Source organism: Eschscholzia californica, unplaced genomic scaffold, assembly GCF_041429995.1.
Source record: "Eschscholzia californica isolate CP2 unplaced genomic scaffold, dmEscCali1.0.p SCAF_2, whole genome shotgun sequence".
Classification (NCBI taxonomy): Eukaryota; Viridiplantae; Streptophyta; class Magnoliopsida; order Ranunculales; family Papaveraceae; genus Eschscholzia; species Eschscholzia californica.
The window spans coordinates 8,540,776-8,558,657 of record NW_028238309.1 but is presented as its reverse complement, the minus strand read 5'-3'; the positions used below and the strand labels follow the sequence as shown (position 1 = coordinate 8,558,657).

General features: G+C 34.6%; 1 protein-coding gene and 1 long non-coding RNA gene across 2 annotated transcripts; both read right to left on the bottom strand.

Moving 5' to 3' along the window:
• Positions 1 to 3,337: 3,337 nt before the first annotated feature.
• Positions 3,338 to 6,193, bottom strand: LOC147555917 (uncharacterized). Its single transcript, XM_086664078.1, has 5 exons — positions 6,176 to 6,193; positions 5,941 to 5,991; positions 5,782 to 5,847; positions 5,007 to 5,446; positions 3,338 to 4,922 (listed from the first exon to the last, which is right to left on the bottom strand). Exons 2-5 carry the CDS (start codon positions 5,944 to 5,946, stop codon positions 3,413 to 3,415), a joined length of 2,022 nt encoding a protein of 673 aa, XP_086520204.1. The 5' UTR covers positions 5,947 to 5,991; positions 6,176 to 6,193; the 3' UTR covers positions 3,338 to 3,412.
• Positions 6,194 to 6,489: 296 nt separating this feature from the next.
• On the bottom strand, positions 6,490 to 8,783 carry LOC147555916 (uncharacterized). Its single transcript, XR_015235259.1, has 3 exons — positions 8,644 to 8,783; positions 7,579 to 7,645; positions 6,490 to 6,700 (listed from the first exon to the last, which is right to left on the bottom strand). It is a non-coding gene; the product is annotated as an uncharacterized LOC147555916 (long non-coding RNA).
• Positions 8,784 to 17,882: the final 9,099 nt, after the last annotated feature.

The following is a 17,882-nucleotide window of genomic DNA, read 5'->3' as shown; positions in this document are numbered from 1 at the left end:
ACAACCACCACCAGAAATAAAATAAAACACAAACAAAGGAAAATCACACATGGAGATTGAAGGTAAAAGATGTAAACAATTAAACTCTGAATCCATTAAAAATCAAACATGCTTGAAGGTAATGGAAGAAGACCACCTGAACCAACTCTCCTCATCAAAGTAAAACTTGAAAAACCTATTTCTCTCTCTCTACAACACCATAAATTTAATAATACCCACAACACCAGTTGTTGTAGTTACTCTTCAAAGAAACCCTAGATTCATATTTTCCTCTAAATCAAAGCGATTTTCTAACGTATTGGGCTCTTGATTTGGGCGATTTCCCATATAGAAGGTGATATTTTCCTCCGACTAGCTTCAGATCCTCCATTGAATTTTGACCCTAGATTCAGATCTTCAAAGAAACCCTAGTTGTTGTAGTTACTCTTCAAATAAACCCTCGATTCATATCCTCCTTTGAATTTCGATCAAGACTGACTGGTTCTTCATTTCATGGGGAAGTGAAGAGGTTGTAGAGAGAGGAAGAGGAAATAGGGTTTGTGTGCTAAGGGAGTAGAGGCGGGCAGATAGAAGGGAGATAAAAGAAATGAATTAGGGTTTTGTTTTATTTTTATTCAGATGAGGGAGGGCTTAGGGCTTGTTTGTTAAAAATATGAAGCAAGGGTGATAATGTCAAAGTACGATTTCAGATTTAATGATTCAGATAGGGAAAACAAACATTCTAACTTCTGAAACAATTACACAAATTCAGATTCAGCCAATTCAGTTCAGGAAATTAAGATTCAGAAAATTCAGATTCAGACAGTAAAAAAAAAACAAACAACACCTAAGAAAGATTTACTCAAGAAGAAGAAAAAGAAGATGTATTTAATAATTTTTAATGGTTATCATAATTTTTAAGATTGTTCTTGAAAAGTTTGGATTTTTAGTGTCAAATTGAAAAGAAATGCAAATGTTTTTGTCTCTAGGTTTAATGAGTGAAGATTTCCAATATCAATCGTATCGCCATTCTCCAAAATTTGTTTTTTAAACTCTCAAAATTAGAAGCCCCGTCGCAATAAAAAGAAACAAAAAAGTCAGTCTCATTTGACTAGTTTTGGAAAAAAATCTTTATCTCCGAAGATTTTTCTTTATTCTCCAAAGTCGCGGCCTAATAAAATTCCCCGTATATAACAAAATGTTCAATAAAATTTCAGTGAGACAGTTTAAATTTTGGAAGGAACGTATAGGAATTTTTATTATGTAATGTACATGACAAAATTTTCTGTACTTTAAAGTGTCCAGTACATACCAAAATGGCCATTACATAATAAAATGTCCAGTACATAAAAAGTGTCCTATGAATTTTTAGTGAAATAGTTTATATTTTGGAACGAATTTATATGAATTTTTATTATTTACAGTAAATAACAAAATGTGTTACAGAGTATAAATTTTCAGTGAAAATAATTTATGTTTTGAAAAGAATGTCCTTAAATGTTCATAATATAAGAAGAGAATGTTTGAGACAAGGAAAATAATTAAGATTGAGAGAGAAAATATGTTTTTAAAAAAAAACAATAGAGATAATCATGAAATAATTTCATTGAAAATTGCGTAAAAAATTATATTTCATTCTTTGTAAGCAAGGAATTAAATCAATTAGGTAATCAAGAAACAAGTCAATGGGGTAATTAAGAAACAAATCAATGGAAACTACAAAAAATGAGGAAAGTATAGATTGAAAAAGTAGAAAACCTGGAAAAAACGTGAAAAGAGGGGAAAAAACTGTTGAGATTGAGAGAGAAAATATGTGTGGAAGAAAATAAAAAGAATAGAAAGAGAACATTTGTAAAGAAAAATCTCGAAAGTGAAAAAGAAATCTGGAAAGAGAATTAGAGTGAAAAAGTAAAAGAGTAGGGGGAAGTTTGTAAATGGCAAGTTAGTAAATTTTACAATAGTAATTCAGTGAATTCGTGGAAAGTACAAGATTGCATGGCACGAAAATTAATTTTTGAAGTCCGAAGGTTGTTTCCGTCATATACAAATTTATGACCCGCTTCCCGCGTAACCCCTTAATTTATCGAAAATATCTGGATAACTTCCTTTTTCCGTTATCGTCAAACATCAGTTCTCTCTGCCACGTCACTCCTCTCGCCACCTCATCATCTTATCTGATAAGGTCGCTGCGCGATTAAAATTTTCGGCAACCGACTGGCGACCTTCATACTTACAAAAAAATCTTTCTTTCTCTTCTCCTTCCTTCTTCATCCATTCTCTTCTTCTCTTCTCTCTCCTCCTCTTCTTTTCGCTCTCCCCCTCTCTTTTTCACTCTCTTCCTCTCTCTTTTCACCCTCTCTCTCCATTGTGGTCGGCGAAGGGGGGGGGGGGAGCCCTTCGCCGATCGTCGGTCTGAAAAAACTCACACTTTCGAGATCTGAGTTTTCAAAGACCTTCTTCGGTCTGGTTTCCCAGACCGACGACCGGCAAAGGGCTCTCCCCCTCGCCGGCTAGAATAGAGAGAGAGGGTGAGAATAGAGAGGAAGAGAGATAAAAGGAGATGAGGAGAGAAAAAAAGAGGGGAGGGAGAGAAAAGAAAAAGAGAGAGGAAGAAGAAGGAAGGCGCAGATAGAGAGATTTTTTTAAGTATGAATGTCGTCGGTTTTTGGATTGTAAAGTTACTTAGTTGGAAGCTTGAGGTGGCATCAACAAGCTTTTGGTGTCAACTACTATGTGAGGTGTCAAACAACATGAAACACCTATTGTGAATGAGACATCTCACCTTGGTGACAAGTCTCTTAGCAATTGATGTGGCCATCTATCAAGAAGACACCATGAGCTTGTGAGACACCTCATTTGTTGAGGTGTCCTCACCATGTTTCTCCTCCAACACTATAAAAGGAGATGAAGATCTTCAATTCAAAAGCATCCCATCCATTCCATCTCATAAGCAAGCCAAATGAAGAGAACGTGAGTTAGTATTAGAAAGAGAGTTTAGTTTCTTCTAAATACTTGTCTTCCCTTTGGTAAAGAGAGAGTTGATAGTATATCTCCTAGAATAAGAGAGAGGTTGCTCATATATTTTACGCAACGCAAACCCACACAAACTTCAACGTTAATATGGCAGTTGAACAACTTGGAAAGGTAAGCATTATAAGGTACGATATCTCTGTTATCAACATGATGACCTTTGACGGTATACACTTTACCGGTATCACGACGACGATAAATTGGATAACCATCCACATCTATTGTTGTCGACTCAGTAAACATTCGTGGAAACCGTTTAGTACATCTTCCATCTTCCATACAAACGGCATGTTTGTCCCGAGTATCGCATGGTCCATGCACCATACAACTCTTTATAGTTTCGAAAAGTAGAGGATCTTCTTTAGGATCTGGAAATTCAGCTGAAACCAACCTATCAATTTGATCAACCGTACGTACCTTGTCGGATTGCCGAAAAAAAAATCAATGCATGCATATGAGGCAATCCACGTTTTTGAAATTCAATGGTAAAAACATGACCGACTGTTTGACCTAAGATTCCATGTTTTTCAATCAGCTTCATTAAATGTTTTCTTTTTAATTCGAACACACGTGCAACTAAATCAGGCCTATCAAGGGAAGTTTGATTGGGAAGAAGTGCTGACGTGATTTCTGGCCAATGAGGATTCGCAGTCATTGTGATGAACAAATCGGGATGCTTGTTATAACGTGTGATTGCTAATGAATCCTGATAAAGTTCAAACATCATTCTTGGACTACCAGTAAATGAAGAAGCTAATATAAAACGTTGACCAACTTGATGTGGTTCCAATCCAGATTCCTCAATACCAGTGAGACCCTTGTAAAGTTCTGCACGAAGTTGGGCTTGGTTTAGCCGATAATATGTCAATCGATTTTGCTCTGTTGCTGCCCAAGCATCTACTAAAAACTCTTGGAGTAATTTTCCGGCCTTTAGAATTGTTGTATACTCTGTTGGTCTATCAAAGCATCGATAACTATACCACTGCATTTGAGTTAATCGATTAGCTGAAGATTTGTTGTTTATGACATCCCACTGAGTTAACGTGGGATCCCAACCAAGCTCGCCATATGGAAACAATAAAACATAATGTAATGGAAGATAAGCAGGATGACATTCATTTATTTTCATTAATCCATTGCCGCCTTTTAGGTGGATAACAATATCTCTCATTCCACTTTTTTCCGTACCGTCCCCTGGCAGGATAACAGCAATTTCATCTGTTGATGGCAAATTGTAACGACGTCTATCTGTTGACGAATTATAATGCAAGTATGCTGGCAAGGTCTCATTTGTTGCATTCGATTGCATCAAAATTTCATAGGCCTGAGAATATACTCTTACAAACTTTTTATTTTGAAGTAAAACATCTTGAATTACTTTAAGAACACCTACTTCGAGGCGTGGATCTCGACGTTTGCGACAATCGATTGTAGTATTTGGATGAAAGATGTAAAGTTGGGCGTAAGAAGCCTCCAATCCTGCTTCAGGTATTAAGGAACCTGTACGGTGTCGTAGCTCACCGTGTATAGTGAATGATGTAGGCCCCCTTCCATTTAACACTCCTGGCTCCATTGTTGACCCCAGACTCGTAAATGCATTTGATGCGTTATACTCTCTAATGAATTTTCTAAAGTGCTTTGAGTATGCATCGTTGCCATCATATAACCCTTTGAGTGCTTCAGGTGGTTCAATAAGTAAAGGTAATTTTATTTTTCCTTGCAAACAACATGTCCCGAACAAAGGTCTTCTGTTGGATGATTTTGTTAACTTTTCATCTTTCCAGTGCAATGCTTTGCAAAAAGGACACAAAACATCCATTTGACCCAAGAAATAACGTTCTTCATGTACATGTACCACCGGAAGCACTTCTAAATTACTAACCTCAGTAAGACCTGGTAGTACGGTGGTTGGCCTACATAATAAAATAGTTTATATAATTAATCTTAAGTAGTAATTAAAACAGAATTATTTTATAGAGGTGGATAGGATTTATTACATGTTATGTACCGTTGAGGATGTCCTTGGCTCAAAAATTGAATGTTGCCTAGTTGTATCCACCTCATTCGGAACATCATGTACAGGAGAAATGGTAGGTGATCTTGTTATAACACTTTCAAAATCAACATTTAAGTTCCTTGGTGGAAGTTCAGAATGTATGTCCAAACAATCAAGACGTGGAAGTCTACTTTGCTTAGTAGCCTTTGGTAGAGCGGGTTGAGCAGCAAGTATGTGACTTGGAATGCCTAAGTGAGGTAAAATAATGTTGGTCGAATACGTCTCGCTTTGTGGAAGAACTATTCCAGTCGGTGTTATAGAGGGGAAGTATTTTGGTGTAAATTGTATTCTGCTAACGCGCTGCAATTTCTCCCTATCCCTTCGTAATCGTTGGGCAAGTGCACGTTTTAATATGACATTTGTTCCAATATTTAAGGAAACCTAAATTAACAGAGATGAAGCATCTTATTATTCTTTGTAAAGTAAATATGACTAAAAAATCATTAACAAAAATAAATAAGTGAAGCATATAACCCATATGTGTACCTGAGATGATATTGATAGCCTTTCCTTTGTCTAAGTTTTTAGTCTTTTCTTTTACATGTGATTCTTGAGGCGCAATATTTTCTTTCTCTTTCTCTTTCTCTAAAAGTTTGATCGTCTTGACAGAGTTCGTTGGCTATTTAGGGGAAGAAACCTCAACGTTTGGTATAGTAATTAAAATTAAACTTTATATTATGCTCACAACTTGATCAATTAAATGTTTGAAAGCCTACCTCAGATGATATCGCTGTAGACTTTCCTTTGTCTATATAAGTCGCCTTTTCTCTGACGTTTCTGGGCTATTTACATCATGAGATGTCCATATTAAGTATGAATAGTTTGAAAAGATTAGTTAATGAAAAATCAAATATTAGATGACTAAGATACCAAACCTCCATATTGTGGACTGTGACCTGCACTCCGTTTTTAGTTAACAATCGAATCTGCACAAAATTGTCATAAGGTTGGAAAATAATAACTTGTAAAGATTAGTTGATTAAAACTGTTGTAAGTCTCTATTACCGTCTCATCCACGTGGGAGTCGACCTATTTGAAATGAAAAATAATATTTGTTAGTAGAAATTTTTTTTGTCAAAATTAATTATTATACTAAAAGATATATTGTACCTGCCCGTATATTGAGAGGTTTGGAGATGAAGAGTTCCTGAAAATGCCATAGTACTATCTCTTCCTTTGATTCTCGGTCATGTTGAGAGATCTATAATGACATGTAATTTTACGGGAAAAAATTTAGTTTCAATGAAGAGTTAATGTAACCACTTAATGTGCATAAGAACCTATAATGACTGCAATAAATTGGATATGTTCATCAAGTTATGCAATCAATCAAGCTCAACCATCAATTTCAGAATAAATAAGGGTTCATTTTCTTCCTTATTTTTATTGGCAGAAATGTACTGTAAACTCAAACTACAATTCAAACACATAAATGTCTATGATTTTTTTCATATTATTTTCGTAAACTCAATTAAAGGAATCATAATTAACGGAAACACAACATCTTGACGTTACAAATCTGCTATACACCTGAAAACAGTTGACTATATTGTGAGGAGATGAAGGAAGCTAAGTAAATGATACAGACATAAAATTCTTGCACAACAAATGTTTGGTTGTTCTTAAACTTCAATCCTGTAAAAAAGACCAACAAAAAGATGGATTAGAACTGTAAATATGGGGTGATACACTGAAAGATAACCCATTTTGAGTTTAATCTAAACGACAACAAAGGTAAGAATCATACATAATTAAAAAGATCATAAGAAAATGGCATACGTGGTGCCGCTATTATGCGAAGAAAAAAGCTAAACTACAAAGGCTTAAGTGTTACTGAAATTAAGATTGATATATAGAGAAGTTATTTTAAGATTTTCTCAGAGTAAAAAAACAAACATGTGAAAAGTGAAAAATACACAGAGAAAGGGATGAATACATGTTTCACAGCAAATTATGTTTCTTTTCTTAAGAGGGTAAAAAGAGCAAGAAAATCAATATAGAAAGGGAAAAAGATACCATTAGTAACCTGAAAAAAAGAGTTCACAAAAAAAACTCGAAGAGATATTCGCAACCTGCATAAAGAATTCTATCTAATGGAGTTCTATAAATGATAACCTAAAACAAAGAAACTGTCTTTTCATGGAAAACACTAATATTCGTTCTCTTTCTGTCGTGGAATCGTGTTTGTTCTAATCTCCAGGTAAGTGAATGATCCCAATTCAGATCTTCAAGCTCTGATAAAATTAGAGATTAGTTAGTCAACCCTAAAAACTCAAAACTAAAGCAGTTTGATCAACCCTTTTTCCCCTATTTACAGTCTGATGAACCCTAAAAAAAATATCGGCAAGATATAACTTGTGATTGAAAAATATACCATCGATGCAAAGAAAAATAATGAGAGACAAATAAACTTGAAACATGCAGTAAGTGACACAAACCGATAATAAAAATCTGTACAAAGTACAAAATCTAACATTTAACAGAAAAGAAAAGAAAACATATAACAAAATTACCTTGAAGAATTTCGTTAGTACATACCTTTAGCCAATCAACTATCTTTTAGTATTTCCTTAACACATGCTTCACAGAAAGAGAAGGAAATGAATTAGATGGACAAAAACAAACCATTATCCACTATCTTTTTTTTTTGATGAAATATTATCCACTCTCTTAGCAAAGCCAAAACGAAAGATTTAATGAGAGACACACTGAAATTGAAAAACAAACCAATAGAGTTGTAACGTAAACCCGTTCAGAAATTGAATACGATCAATCAAGTTCAAACGAAAGAAATAATGAGAGACTCACTTAAAACTAAACCCAAACATTCTCAACAATTATCACCACAATGAAGATTGTTAGTTGTTCATCTTAAGGCTACTAATAAGGAACCACATTACTCGATCAAGAGATCAACTCATATATAGATCATCAAAACTAACACAACAATTATCAAAAGTCCTGTGTTACCTAAATAAACCCACATACAACCACAAATTCCAAAATGAACAACTTCAAAATGAGTCAATCCCTCTTGTTATTCACTGTTAACCTACAAACCTTTTTGAATGTTAACCTTACAACTTCAATGTTCACAATAAAGATTTATGTAATAAGGAATCACAAATCATACTTAACCTACAAACCATTTTGTATCAAAAATAGTTTTGTACCTACTTAACCTAAAATCTGATTATCAACTAAACCTTAAATCTGATTATCAACTAAAAATTGATGAACCTAAACCCAAACTATACAACCACAAATTCCAAAATGAACAACTAAACCTAAACCCAAACTATAATACCACAAATTCCAAAATGAACCTAAACCTAAAAACACACAATCTAAATGAGTCAAACCCCCAAAAAATTTCCCACCAAGTTAACCTAAAAACTGATTAACCTAAACCCAAACTATTAACCCCCAAAAAATTTCCCACCAACTTGAAAACCTGAGAGAGATAGAGAGATGGAGAGATACCTAACTCTCATGAAAACATTTTTAACCCAAACTATTATCATCTCTCATAGAAGGAAACTCGAAAACCTGAGAGAGATAGAGAGATGGCGAGATACCTGGAAGAGAGATGGAGAAAGATGAGAATGAGCCGTGAGCGGGAAGGAGAAGAGCGGGAGTTTTAGAATCAGAAAATGAAAAAAATGAATAAAGAAAGGGGAAGAAAATGGCATCTTTTGGGAGGTGCTCTTTATTATATTCTTAGCCTTAAGATGAAGCTCAATTAAATCTAAACCATCCAATTTTAGAAGCCCCAATTTCAGCCACTTGATATAACTCATGAGACTAAATCTTGGCCATTGGGAGGAGGGAAAAAGATACCCTCCTCCCTTATAATATAGATATTTCAACACTCCCCCTCAAGTTGGTGCATAGATATCGCACATGCCCAACTTGTCTACTATTTTCGAAAATATTCGACTTGAAACTGCTTTGGTAATAACATCAGCCAATTGATCTTCAGATCGGACCTTTGGTAACTTTACAATGTTGTCTTCCAATTTTTCTTTAATAAAACATCGATCCACCTCAACATGTTTTGTTCGGTCGTGCTGGACTGGATTGTGAGCAATATCACATGCTGCTTTATTGTCACAATATAATTAAATTGGTCTTTCAGAAGGATATCCTAAATCATCCAACAAGAGTCTTAACCATAACGCTTCACATATGCCATCAGCCATTCCTCTAAATTCAGACTCTGCACTTGAACGTGCAACAACGTTCTGTTTTTTACTTCTCCATGTAACAAGATTTTCACCAACAAAGGTAAAATATCCTGCAGTTGATCGCCTACCATTTACTTCCCCGACCCAATCTGCATCAGTATATACGTCAATAGTTCGACAACTCGAATTTTTAGTAAACAAAATACCTTTTTCAGAAGCCGCCTTCAAATATCTCAAAATGCGTAAAACAACATTCATGTATTTTTCACCGGGATTGTGCATAAATTGACTAACAATACTTAACGCATATGCAAGATCTGGCCTTGTGTGCGCCAAGTACATCAACCTTCCAACCAGTCGTTGATATCTTCCTTTATCAACCGGTATCTGATTAGGCTCCACTGACAACTTTAATCCTTCTTCGACAGGTGTATCAATCGGCTCACACGCTGACATACCCACCTCATGTAACAAATCAAAAGTATACTTTCTTTGGGATAAGAAAATTTCATTACTAGATCGAGATACTTCAATTCCAAGAAAGTATTTCAATGGACCAAGGTCTTTCATCTCAAACTCTTTAGATAAGTAATTCTGTAAAGCCTTTCGTTCTTCAGGATCATCCCCACTAACCACCATGTCATCAACATATACAATAAGTGCTGTGAGGTTTCCTTTTTTATGCCTTTTTGTAAATAAGGTATGGTCAAAATTGTTTTGGTGATAATCGAATTCCTTCATACCCTTTGTAAACCTTCCAAACCACGCTCTTGGTGATTGTTTTAATCCATACGATGATTTTTTTAATCTACATACCTTCTGGTTATGTATTTGTGGTATCTTGCATCCTGGTGGAAGGTCCATATAGACTTCTTCTAATAGTTCCCCATGCAAAAAAGCATTTTTTACATCAAATTGTTGTAGTGGCTGATGGGCCTAGAAAGTTTCCTAAATAGGTCACCACCCACAAGTATACGGGCGTCAAGTGATAATTCCGGTAAGTCCGGTTCGTTCCTCAGAGACTAGTTAAATTTATTCTAAAACTAGGAAATAATAAGATTTTGAAAATGGTTTTGATTTTGGTTTTAAAATAAAATATATAAAATATTAAAACGAATAAAAACGAAAATGAAAATGAAGTCAAATGGGGGAATGATCTAAGGATTCAGAATCTATCCACGGAACAACTCTAAAGGTGAACTAATGAGTCAACGAGTACTTTTATTACTCAGGCTTTAAAACATGAATGGTCTAAAGTCTGGAAGATATCTTCGTTAAAGTGAGAAAAACTAATAATATATGCACAACTTTCTTATGTATTCATCGCCCAACTATTATGCATCAACCAAGAAGTATAATCCATCAAAGATTTAGTCTAAGCATGAAATATCAACTCTAGAAGCATGAATAATGAAGAACTAATCAATCATCAAGAAAGAAAATGCAAATAGGACATGAACAACCAAAAGATTACTCGACTCAAAATTTAAACACACCTAGAAAGTAGATAACATAATGGATTCCATCAAACACCCTAGATAAAAGACTAACTACTCATAATCATCAAATGCAGTCTCATCTCAAATCATCAAAATAACAAGAAAGATAGGATAGAGTAAACCAAATAGGAGATTTGTTGATGATGAAGATGGTTTCACACTTCTCTGTAAATATCAATTAAGGCTCATAGATGAAGAGATAAATGTAATCTCTTTCTCTGTCAAAAACTTAAAGAAGAACGACAAAGTGATGATGAATAAATCTCTTTGTTCTCTGAATTTCTTTTTCACTCTCTCCATACAAACTCTCTGTTCTTTCTGATTCTCTCTCTCTCTCTCTCTCTCTCTCTCTCTTACTAAGAACATATAAGAAAAAGAAGATACAGACAGGACCACCTCTCTCTCTCTACAATTCTTTCTCTCTTAATACTCTTTCTCTCACTAAAAGATTACAAACAGAAGAAAAAGAAGAAGAAGAAGGATAGGTGATGGTGGTTTCTCTGTCTAATCTTTCTCTCTCTCTAATAATTCTGATTTAAGTGAGCTTAAGAGAGGATGATTTGATCCCCCAACCGAGATGATCTTATGATGTTCTCTGTCTCTGTATTTATAAGAGAAACTCGTTCCAACTATAATCTTTGAATATATCTTCTCCATCAAAGATGCCTCAGCCGAAATCATATCTTATATCCTTCTTGCCATCTTCTCTGTTTAGAATAGGGAAATGATAGAGTGACTTAGAAATTGGTACTTAGAGGGTGACATATTTCCTCATTTAGAAATAAAAGCGGTCCCCACCGTAGTCAAACTTTGAAAAAACCTTGTCTTTTAGTGATTCCACATCAGCTGGGCATTAAAATGCCCAAAAAATTTGGGCTCTCTAGCATCTCCCGTTTAGAATATCTCAATCAATCCCTCTTGATTCTTCATTTCCTTTCTCTCTCTAGATATAATAAAATCTCTAACAGTAGAGAAGATTATTCCAGCCGAGCTCCCTCTCTATAGATTCAAATATTTTAACAATAACTCCAACTCCTTCAATCCTTCTCTTGATTTTATGTTCTCATTCTTTCTCTCTTTAAAGATTTCAGAATTTTCTCTCTCTAAATAATAAAATCTCTCTCTCTTTCCATGTTTAGAAAAATCATCTTGCTCATCTTTCCTTCCTTCTCTCTCTGTTTCTCTCTCTAGATTTTAATTTCCAGCTCTAACTAAGAATATCTTCAACGGCCTTCTTTCCATCTCTGTAAACCCTGTGTTTAAAGAGAATTCTTCATGAGTCTCTCTCTCTCTAAATATCTTTAGCTCTCTCTCTCGGTCCCATCTTGTTATGAAATCTCCAATCTCTCTCTCGGTTTCTGGAAATATTTGAAAAGTTGGGAAAGAGGGAACCGAGATGGAAGAAATTTAAATTCCCTCAAATATGGACGGGTTAGTTGCTGGCTATAGGAAGATGATAGGGTGTTTCTCGGGCAAGTTAGTAAGCTTGTAACCGCAGCTTAAGATGGCTCCACGTGTTGCTCAGATGACCTGGTCGCTAGATTTGAACGAATAAAGCGCGGGAGTACAGTGGAGTCTTGCGCGCGGGTAAACACGATCATGTGTTCCAGAATATCCCCGAGTACAACCATAACAAACTGAATATAGCCCACCAACAATCCGAGCCGTCAGATTGGTACCATCTTGTGCGCCATGTGTTATTGAAATCCCTAGGTTGACCTGATTTTGACCACAACTTTGACTCGCTCTATTTCGCACATCCGGACTCCAATTTGACTTCCGTTTTCGCTGGTGGGCCCGTCTTGGACTCTACTTCTCACCCGATAATCAACATTGACCATATTACCAGAATATCCAAATGACCAAATTGCCCTTTTGTGCGTCTCTATCTCGTTTTTCACACTAAGCCCTGTAAAGATACCTGAAACAGAAAAACAAGCAATTTATCAGAGTAACGGCTCGAATTGGACCAACTGACCTAAATTAAGAGATTCAGATGAGGCATTTTCATGACTCATCAGTGGCCAATCTAAATTTGCTGCTAACAATAACAAGACGCGAACAGTGTTGATTTTTGCAACTGGAGCGAATGTCTCTGTGTAATCGACTCCATAAGTTTGAGTGTAGCCTTTTGCCACTAGTCTCGCTTTGTAACGTTCAATTGTACCATCTGCTTTATACTTCACTGAATAAATCCACCGACATCCCACTGGATTTTTATCTTCTGGACGATCAACTAGCTCCTAAGTGTCATTCTTTTGTAAGGATTTCATCTCCTCATTCATAGCTGCTCTCCATTTTGAATCAGATAAGGCTTCCTGTACATTGTTAGGAATATGTACAGTAGATAATTGATTTACAAACGACTTATTTGATTCTGACAACCGATGATCTAATACATACTGATTCATAGGATATTTGACTCTACGAGACAGCTCAGGTTCATATGTCGGTTTAGGAATACCTCTGTTTTGACGCGACGGTAATATTTTCCTAGGTGGTTCGGAAGGTGCTTCAGGAACATCCTTGACAACTGATTGGTTTGGTGTATTACTAACCCTTGGTTCAACGACTTCAATTGGAGGTGAATCCACAATTTGTTCAACGATTTCATTAACACTGTCTTCCATTACCGATTCAGGTGTTGGTAATTCTGGAATTTCAATTTTAGCTCTACTTATTTCTTCAGGAATCAAATTTACTTCAATATTAGATCCAATTTTGTTCTCTTCTACATGATTATCCGTTTCTTCATAATCAAGAGTCACAATTTCCTGCTTAGTTTTCTCCCCCTGAAGTTCAGACTCAGGTGAAAAATACTTAGAATCTTCATGAAAGATAACATCCGATGTAACAAACATTCGTTTAGTTGGAGGATGATAACATCTGCACCCTTTCTGATTTGCACCATACCCTACAAATACACATCTTAATGCCCTTGGAGTTAATTTTGTACGTTGATGCTCATGAAGATGAACAAATGCTACACACCCAAAGACACGGGGAGGTAAATTTAAAACTGTCGGAGAAGTTGTAACATCTGATAGAGCTTGAAAAGGAGTCTTAAACTCAATAGTACTAGATGGTACTCTATTAATTAAATAGGTTGCAGCAAGAAGTGCTTCTCCCCAATAAGATAATGGCATATGTGCTTCGATCAACATAGCCCTGATAACTTCTAACAAGTGACGATTCTTTCTTTCAGCGACACCATTTTGTTGAGGGGTATTTGGACAAGTAGTTTTATGAACAATACCATGAGAAACCAAATAAGTTTGAAGTTCATGATCCATATACTCTCCTCCGTTATCACTACGAAGTATCTGAACATTTGCATTGTACTGAGTACTAAACAGTTTATGAACCTTCTGAAACAATAACTTTACCTCACTTTTAGATTTCATCAAACACACCCAAGTCATCCTAGTACAATCATCAATAAAGGTAACAAACCACCGTGCCCCACCCAAAGTAGGAACCTTAGATGGACCCCAGACATCGGAATGTAAGATCATAAAAGGAGTTGGACTTTCATTTAAATTTAACGGAAACGATGCACGATAACTTTTTGCAAGTGCACAAACATCACATTGAAAACTTAAAACATCGCATTTAATAAATAGCGATGGAAATAATTTCTTAAAATAACCAAAGGAGGCGTGCCCCAGACGGCGATGCCATAACCATATTTCATCTTTATTTTTTATTTCAGAATTGTTCACTACTAATGCCTGACGCAGTTTATTAGAGCTTTTAGATACTAAATCAAAGTAATACAACTTTCCTCGCCTAACACCATAACCAATTGTTTGCCTTGTCCGGATGTCCTTAGAGACACAAAATTCAGGCCAAAAGATGACAACACAAAATAGAGTGGTGGTTATTTGAGACTTTGATAATAAATTATGATCTAAAGATGGGACAACCAAAACAGAGTTTAAGTTCAATGTGTTCGTTAGAGTTATAGGTTCTTCCCCTACAACAGGGGCTGAGGTGCCATTGTTGACCAAACGCGGTCTTCTTCTCCAACAGAATCTCCCTCTCTCTCTCTACTGTTTCTCTATCTGTTTCTATTTCAATATGAATCAGCTAACACATGGAAATTGAAATTGAAGATTGTATTATATAAAGAATTAAATTACAATCCTCTCTCTCTATATACAAATCACTCTCACTCTCTGTTTGTGTTTCTCAATTTCTACTCTGTTAGTACTCTCTCTCACAAAAAGAACTACACAAGAAGAAGAAAAGAAGATAGATGATTCTCTGATTTAGAAAAGAGGAATAAGAATACAATTCGGAACTCTCTCTCCCCTTCTCTCTCTAATATTTCTGTTTAATTGAGCTTCAAAGAGGATTTGATCCCCAAAGATGAGATGATTCTCTCTGTCTTTATGTCTCTGCTTTTATAGAATTAGAGTAAAATCCAATCCAATTCAGTCCCTGGTTTCTTTATCTAAGATTAACACAATCAAATCTCTGTCTCTATACAGAACCGAATCCATGTCTCTCTAGAAATATCAATTTCTCTTATTACTCTCTGTAAATAGCAAAGAGAGAATCTCCAGCTATCTCTCTCCATATCAAATTCTTTCCTTTCTATTGAACAACTCATCTATTTCTATTTCAATCTCTTCTCTGTTATATCCTTGATTCCATTATTTGAAAATCTCCAGCTCTTCATCTCTCAATCCAATATATCCAGCTAAAACCGAGTCCCTCTATATAAACAAGGATTTTTGAGTTTAAGGTCCAAAAATAAGGAGGGTAATTAATCATATATCCACTCCTAAATCAATAAATAAAATAAAACCAAAATAAATAAAAAAATGTAAAATAAGTCCAAAAATTCACTATTTGGTGGGCCCCATGCATCAATCCTTTGATTTTCTCTCATTTTTGCCCTTTCATAGATATTTTTTAACCATTGGTAAACCAAAGGTTTGTGATGGTTGAGTTAATACAATTGTTCTTTCCATAAATTTTATGAAAGAATATTTATGGTGGATATTTAATGTTAATCTTTATTTCCAAAACTTATATTTTTCTAAAGTAACCTACCAAATCAATAGATATTTACCTAAAATTAGTTTCTCTCTCCCAAAAATCAGTTTCTCTTTCTGTAATTATATGTTCTTTGAGTTCAAGAAAATATATTATTTCCAAAACTGATATTTGTCTAAATTAACCTACCAATTCAATGGATATTTACCTAAAACGAGATGCTCTTTTCCAAAAATGATTTTCTCTCTCTGTAACTCTATGTTCTTTGAACTTCAAGAAAGTATGAATTTGTGATTTACTTTTTATTTCTACCTCGATCCAATTAGACATCTACAAATTCGTGTGTGAGGTTAAAAAACAAACTATTTTTCTAGCATCTTACTGATTCTACTAGCATATTTTACATTCTACTAGCATCTGATAATTGAATTTGATAAAGTAGTTTAAAAAGCCAATACTATTTCGTTAACATCTTATTGATTCTAATAGCAATTTTTACATTCTATTAGCATCTGTTGAATGAATATGAATACAGTAGTTTAAAAAGCAAGAATATTTTGCTAGCATCTTATGAATTTGTTACAGTAGGTTAACAAATACTTTTTCTAAAGTAACCTACCAAATCAATGGATATTTACCTAAAATTAGTTTCTCTCTCCTAAAAATGAGTTTCTCTTTCTGTAATCATATGTTCTTTGAGTTCAAGAAAATATATTATTTCCAAAACTGATATTTGTCTAAATTAACCTACCAATTCGATGGATATTTACCTAAAACGAGATGCTCTCTCCCAAAAACGATTTTCTCTCTCTGTAACTCTATGTTCTTTGAATTTCAAGAAAGTATGAATTTGTGATTTGCTTTTTATTTCTACCTCGATCCAATTAGACATCTACAAATTCGTTTGTGAGGTTAAAAAGCAAACTATTTTGCTAGCATCTTACTGATTCTACTAGCATATTTTACATTCTACTAGCATCTGATAATTGAATTTGGTAAAGTAGTTTAAAAAGCAAATACTATTTTGCAAACATCTTATTGATTCTCATAGCAATTTGTACATTCTATTAGCATCTGTTGAATGAATATGAAAACAGTAGTTTAAAAAGCAAGAATATTTTGCTAGCATCTTATGAATTTGTTACAGTAGGTTAACAAATACTTTTTAGTAATTAAAATATATTATGTGAAATTGTTTTTGTTACATTTTCAGTATTTTACTAGCATTTTCTTGATTCTGTTACCATCTGATATGAATTTGTTACAATAGGTCGATTCTAATAAAATTCTATGCTGGTAGAATATTATCGAGTCGAACAACATTTTTAACGTTTGTTTTTTCTTACTCTTCACTACTGTAGATGATGAATGAAACCAGCAATCGATTCTCTCTCTCTCCCACTCGATGCTTTTGCCTTTTTCACTCGGTTTAATTCGGCGTCGATGATGAATGAAATCAAAACCTAGTTCGTATATTAGAAAGTGACGATGCTCTCTCTCTCTCTCTCTCTCTTCGGTTTGATTTTGACCAATTCTAATATAAATATAAAATAAAGTATTCTGCTAAACGAAAAAGGCAACTATTTTTTCGGAAGGAAAGTTTATTTTTAAGGAAATCATTTAATGAATCTCTAAATATTATGGTATATTTTATTTTAGGTTATTTTTTTTAACTTAGAATAGGTTAGGTAGTAAAAAAGAATGAGAAGATAGACATGTAATTTACTTTGAGTGGATTTATTTTCTATTTCAGATTATCTTTGGTCTCTAGACTCATTGATCATGCGATTTTGGACATAAAACACATCCCCCGTATAAACAATCTCCTATCTCCAAAAATCTCTTCTTAATTTGCCTTTCATTTCCATAGTTAATTTGTCTTTCTATCCTCTACAAAATTTCCACTCAATCTCTATTATTTCTTTCTTTGTTTATTCGAAATATACACAGAAATTGAGTTGCTCTTGGTTTTCTCTCTCCACTGTTAGGAAACTTGAAAAGGAATAAAATCCTTAAGTTTCTTTTAAAAGGAATCAAAAAAGAAGAAGAGGATAGGCACTGACTTGTCATCGATTTAATTGTTGGCTACTTTTTGTGCAATGATTCGCTACATCGCTGCCTATTGAG

Excerpts from the sequence above, each read along its gene's own strand:
- LOC147555917 (XM_086664078.1), bottom strand. Across the intron at positions 5,447-5,781 it reads CTACAGCGATATCATCTGAG|GTTTCCTTAAATATTGGAAC; the intron begins GTAGGCTTTCAA and ends CTGTTAATTTAG. Across the intron at positions 4,923-5,006 it reads TCCTCAACGGTACATAACAT|GCCAACCACCGTACTACCAG; the intron begins GTAATAAATCCT and ends TTTATTATGTAG.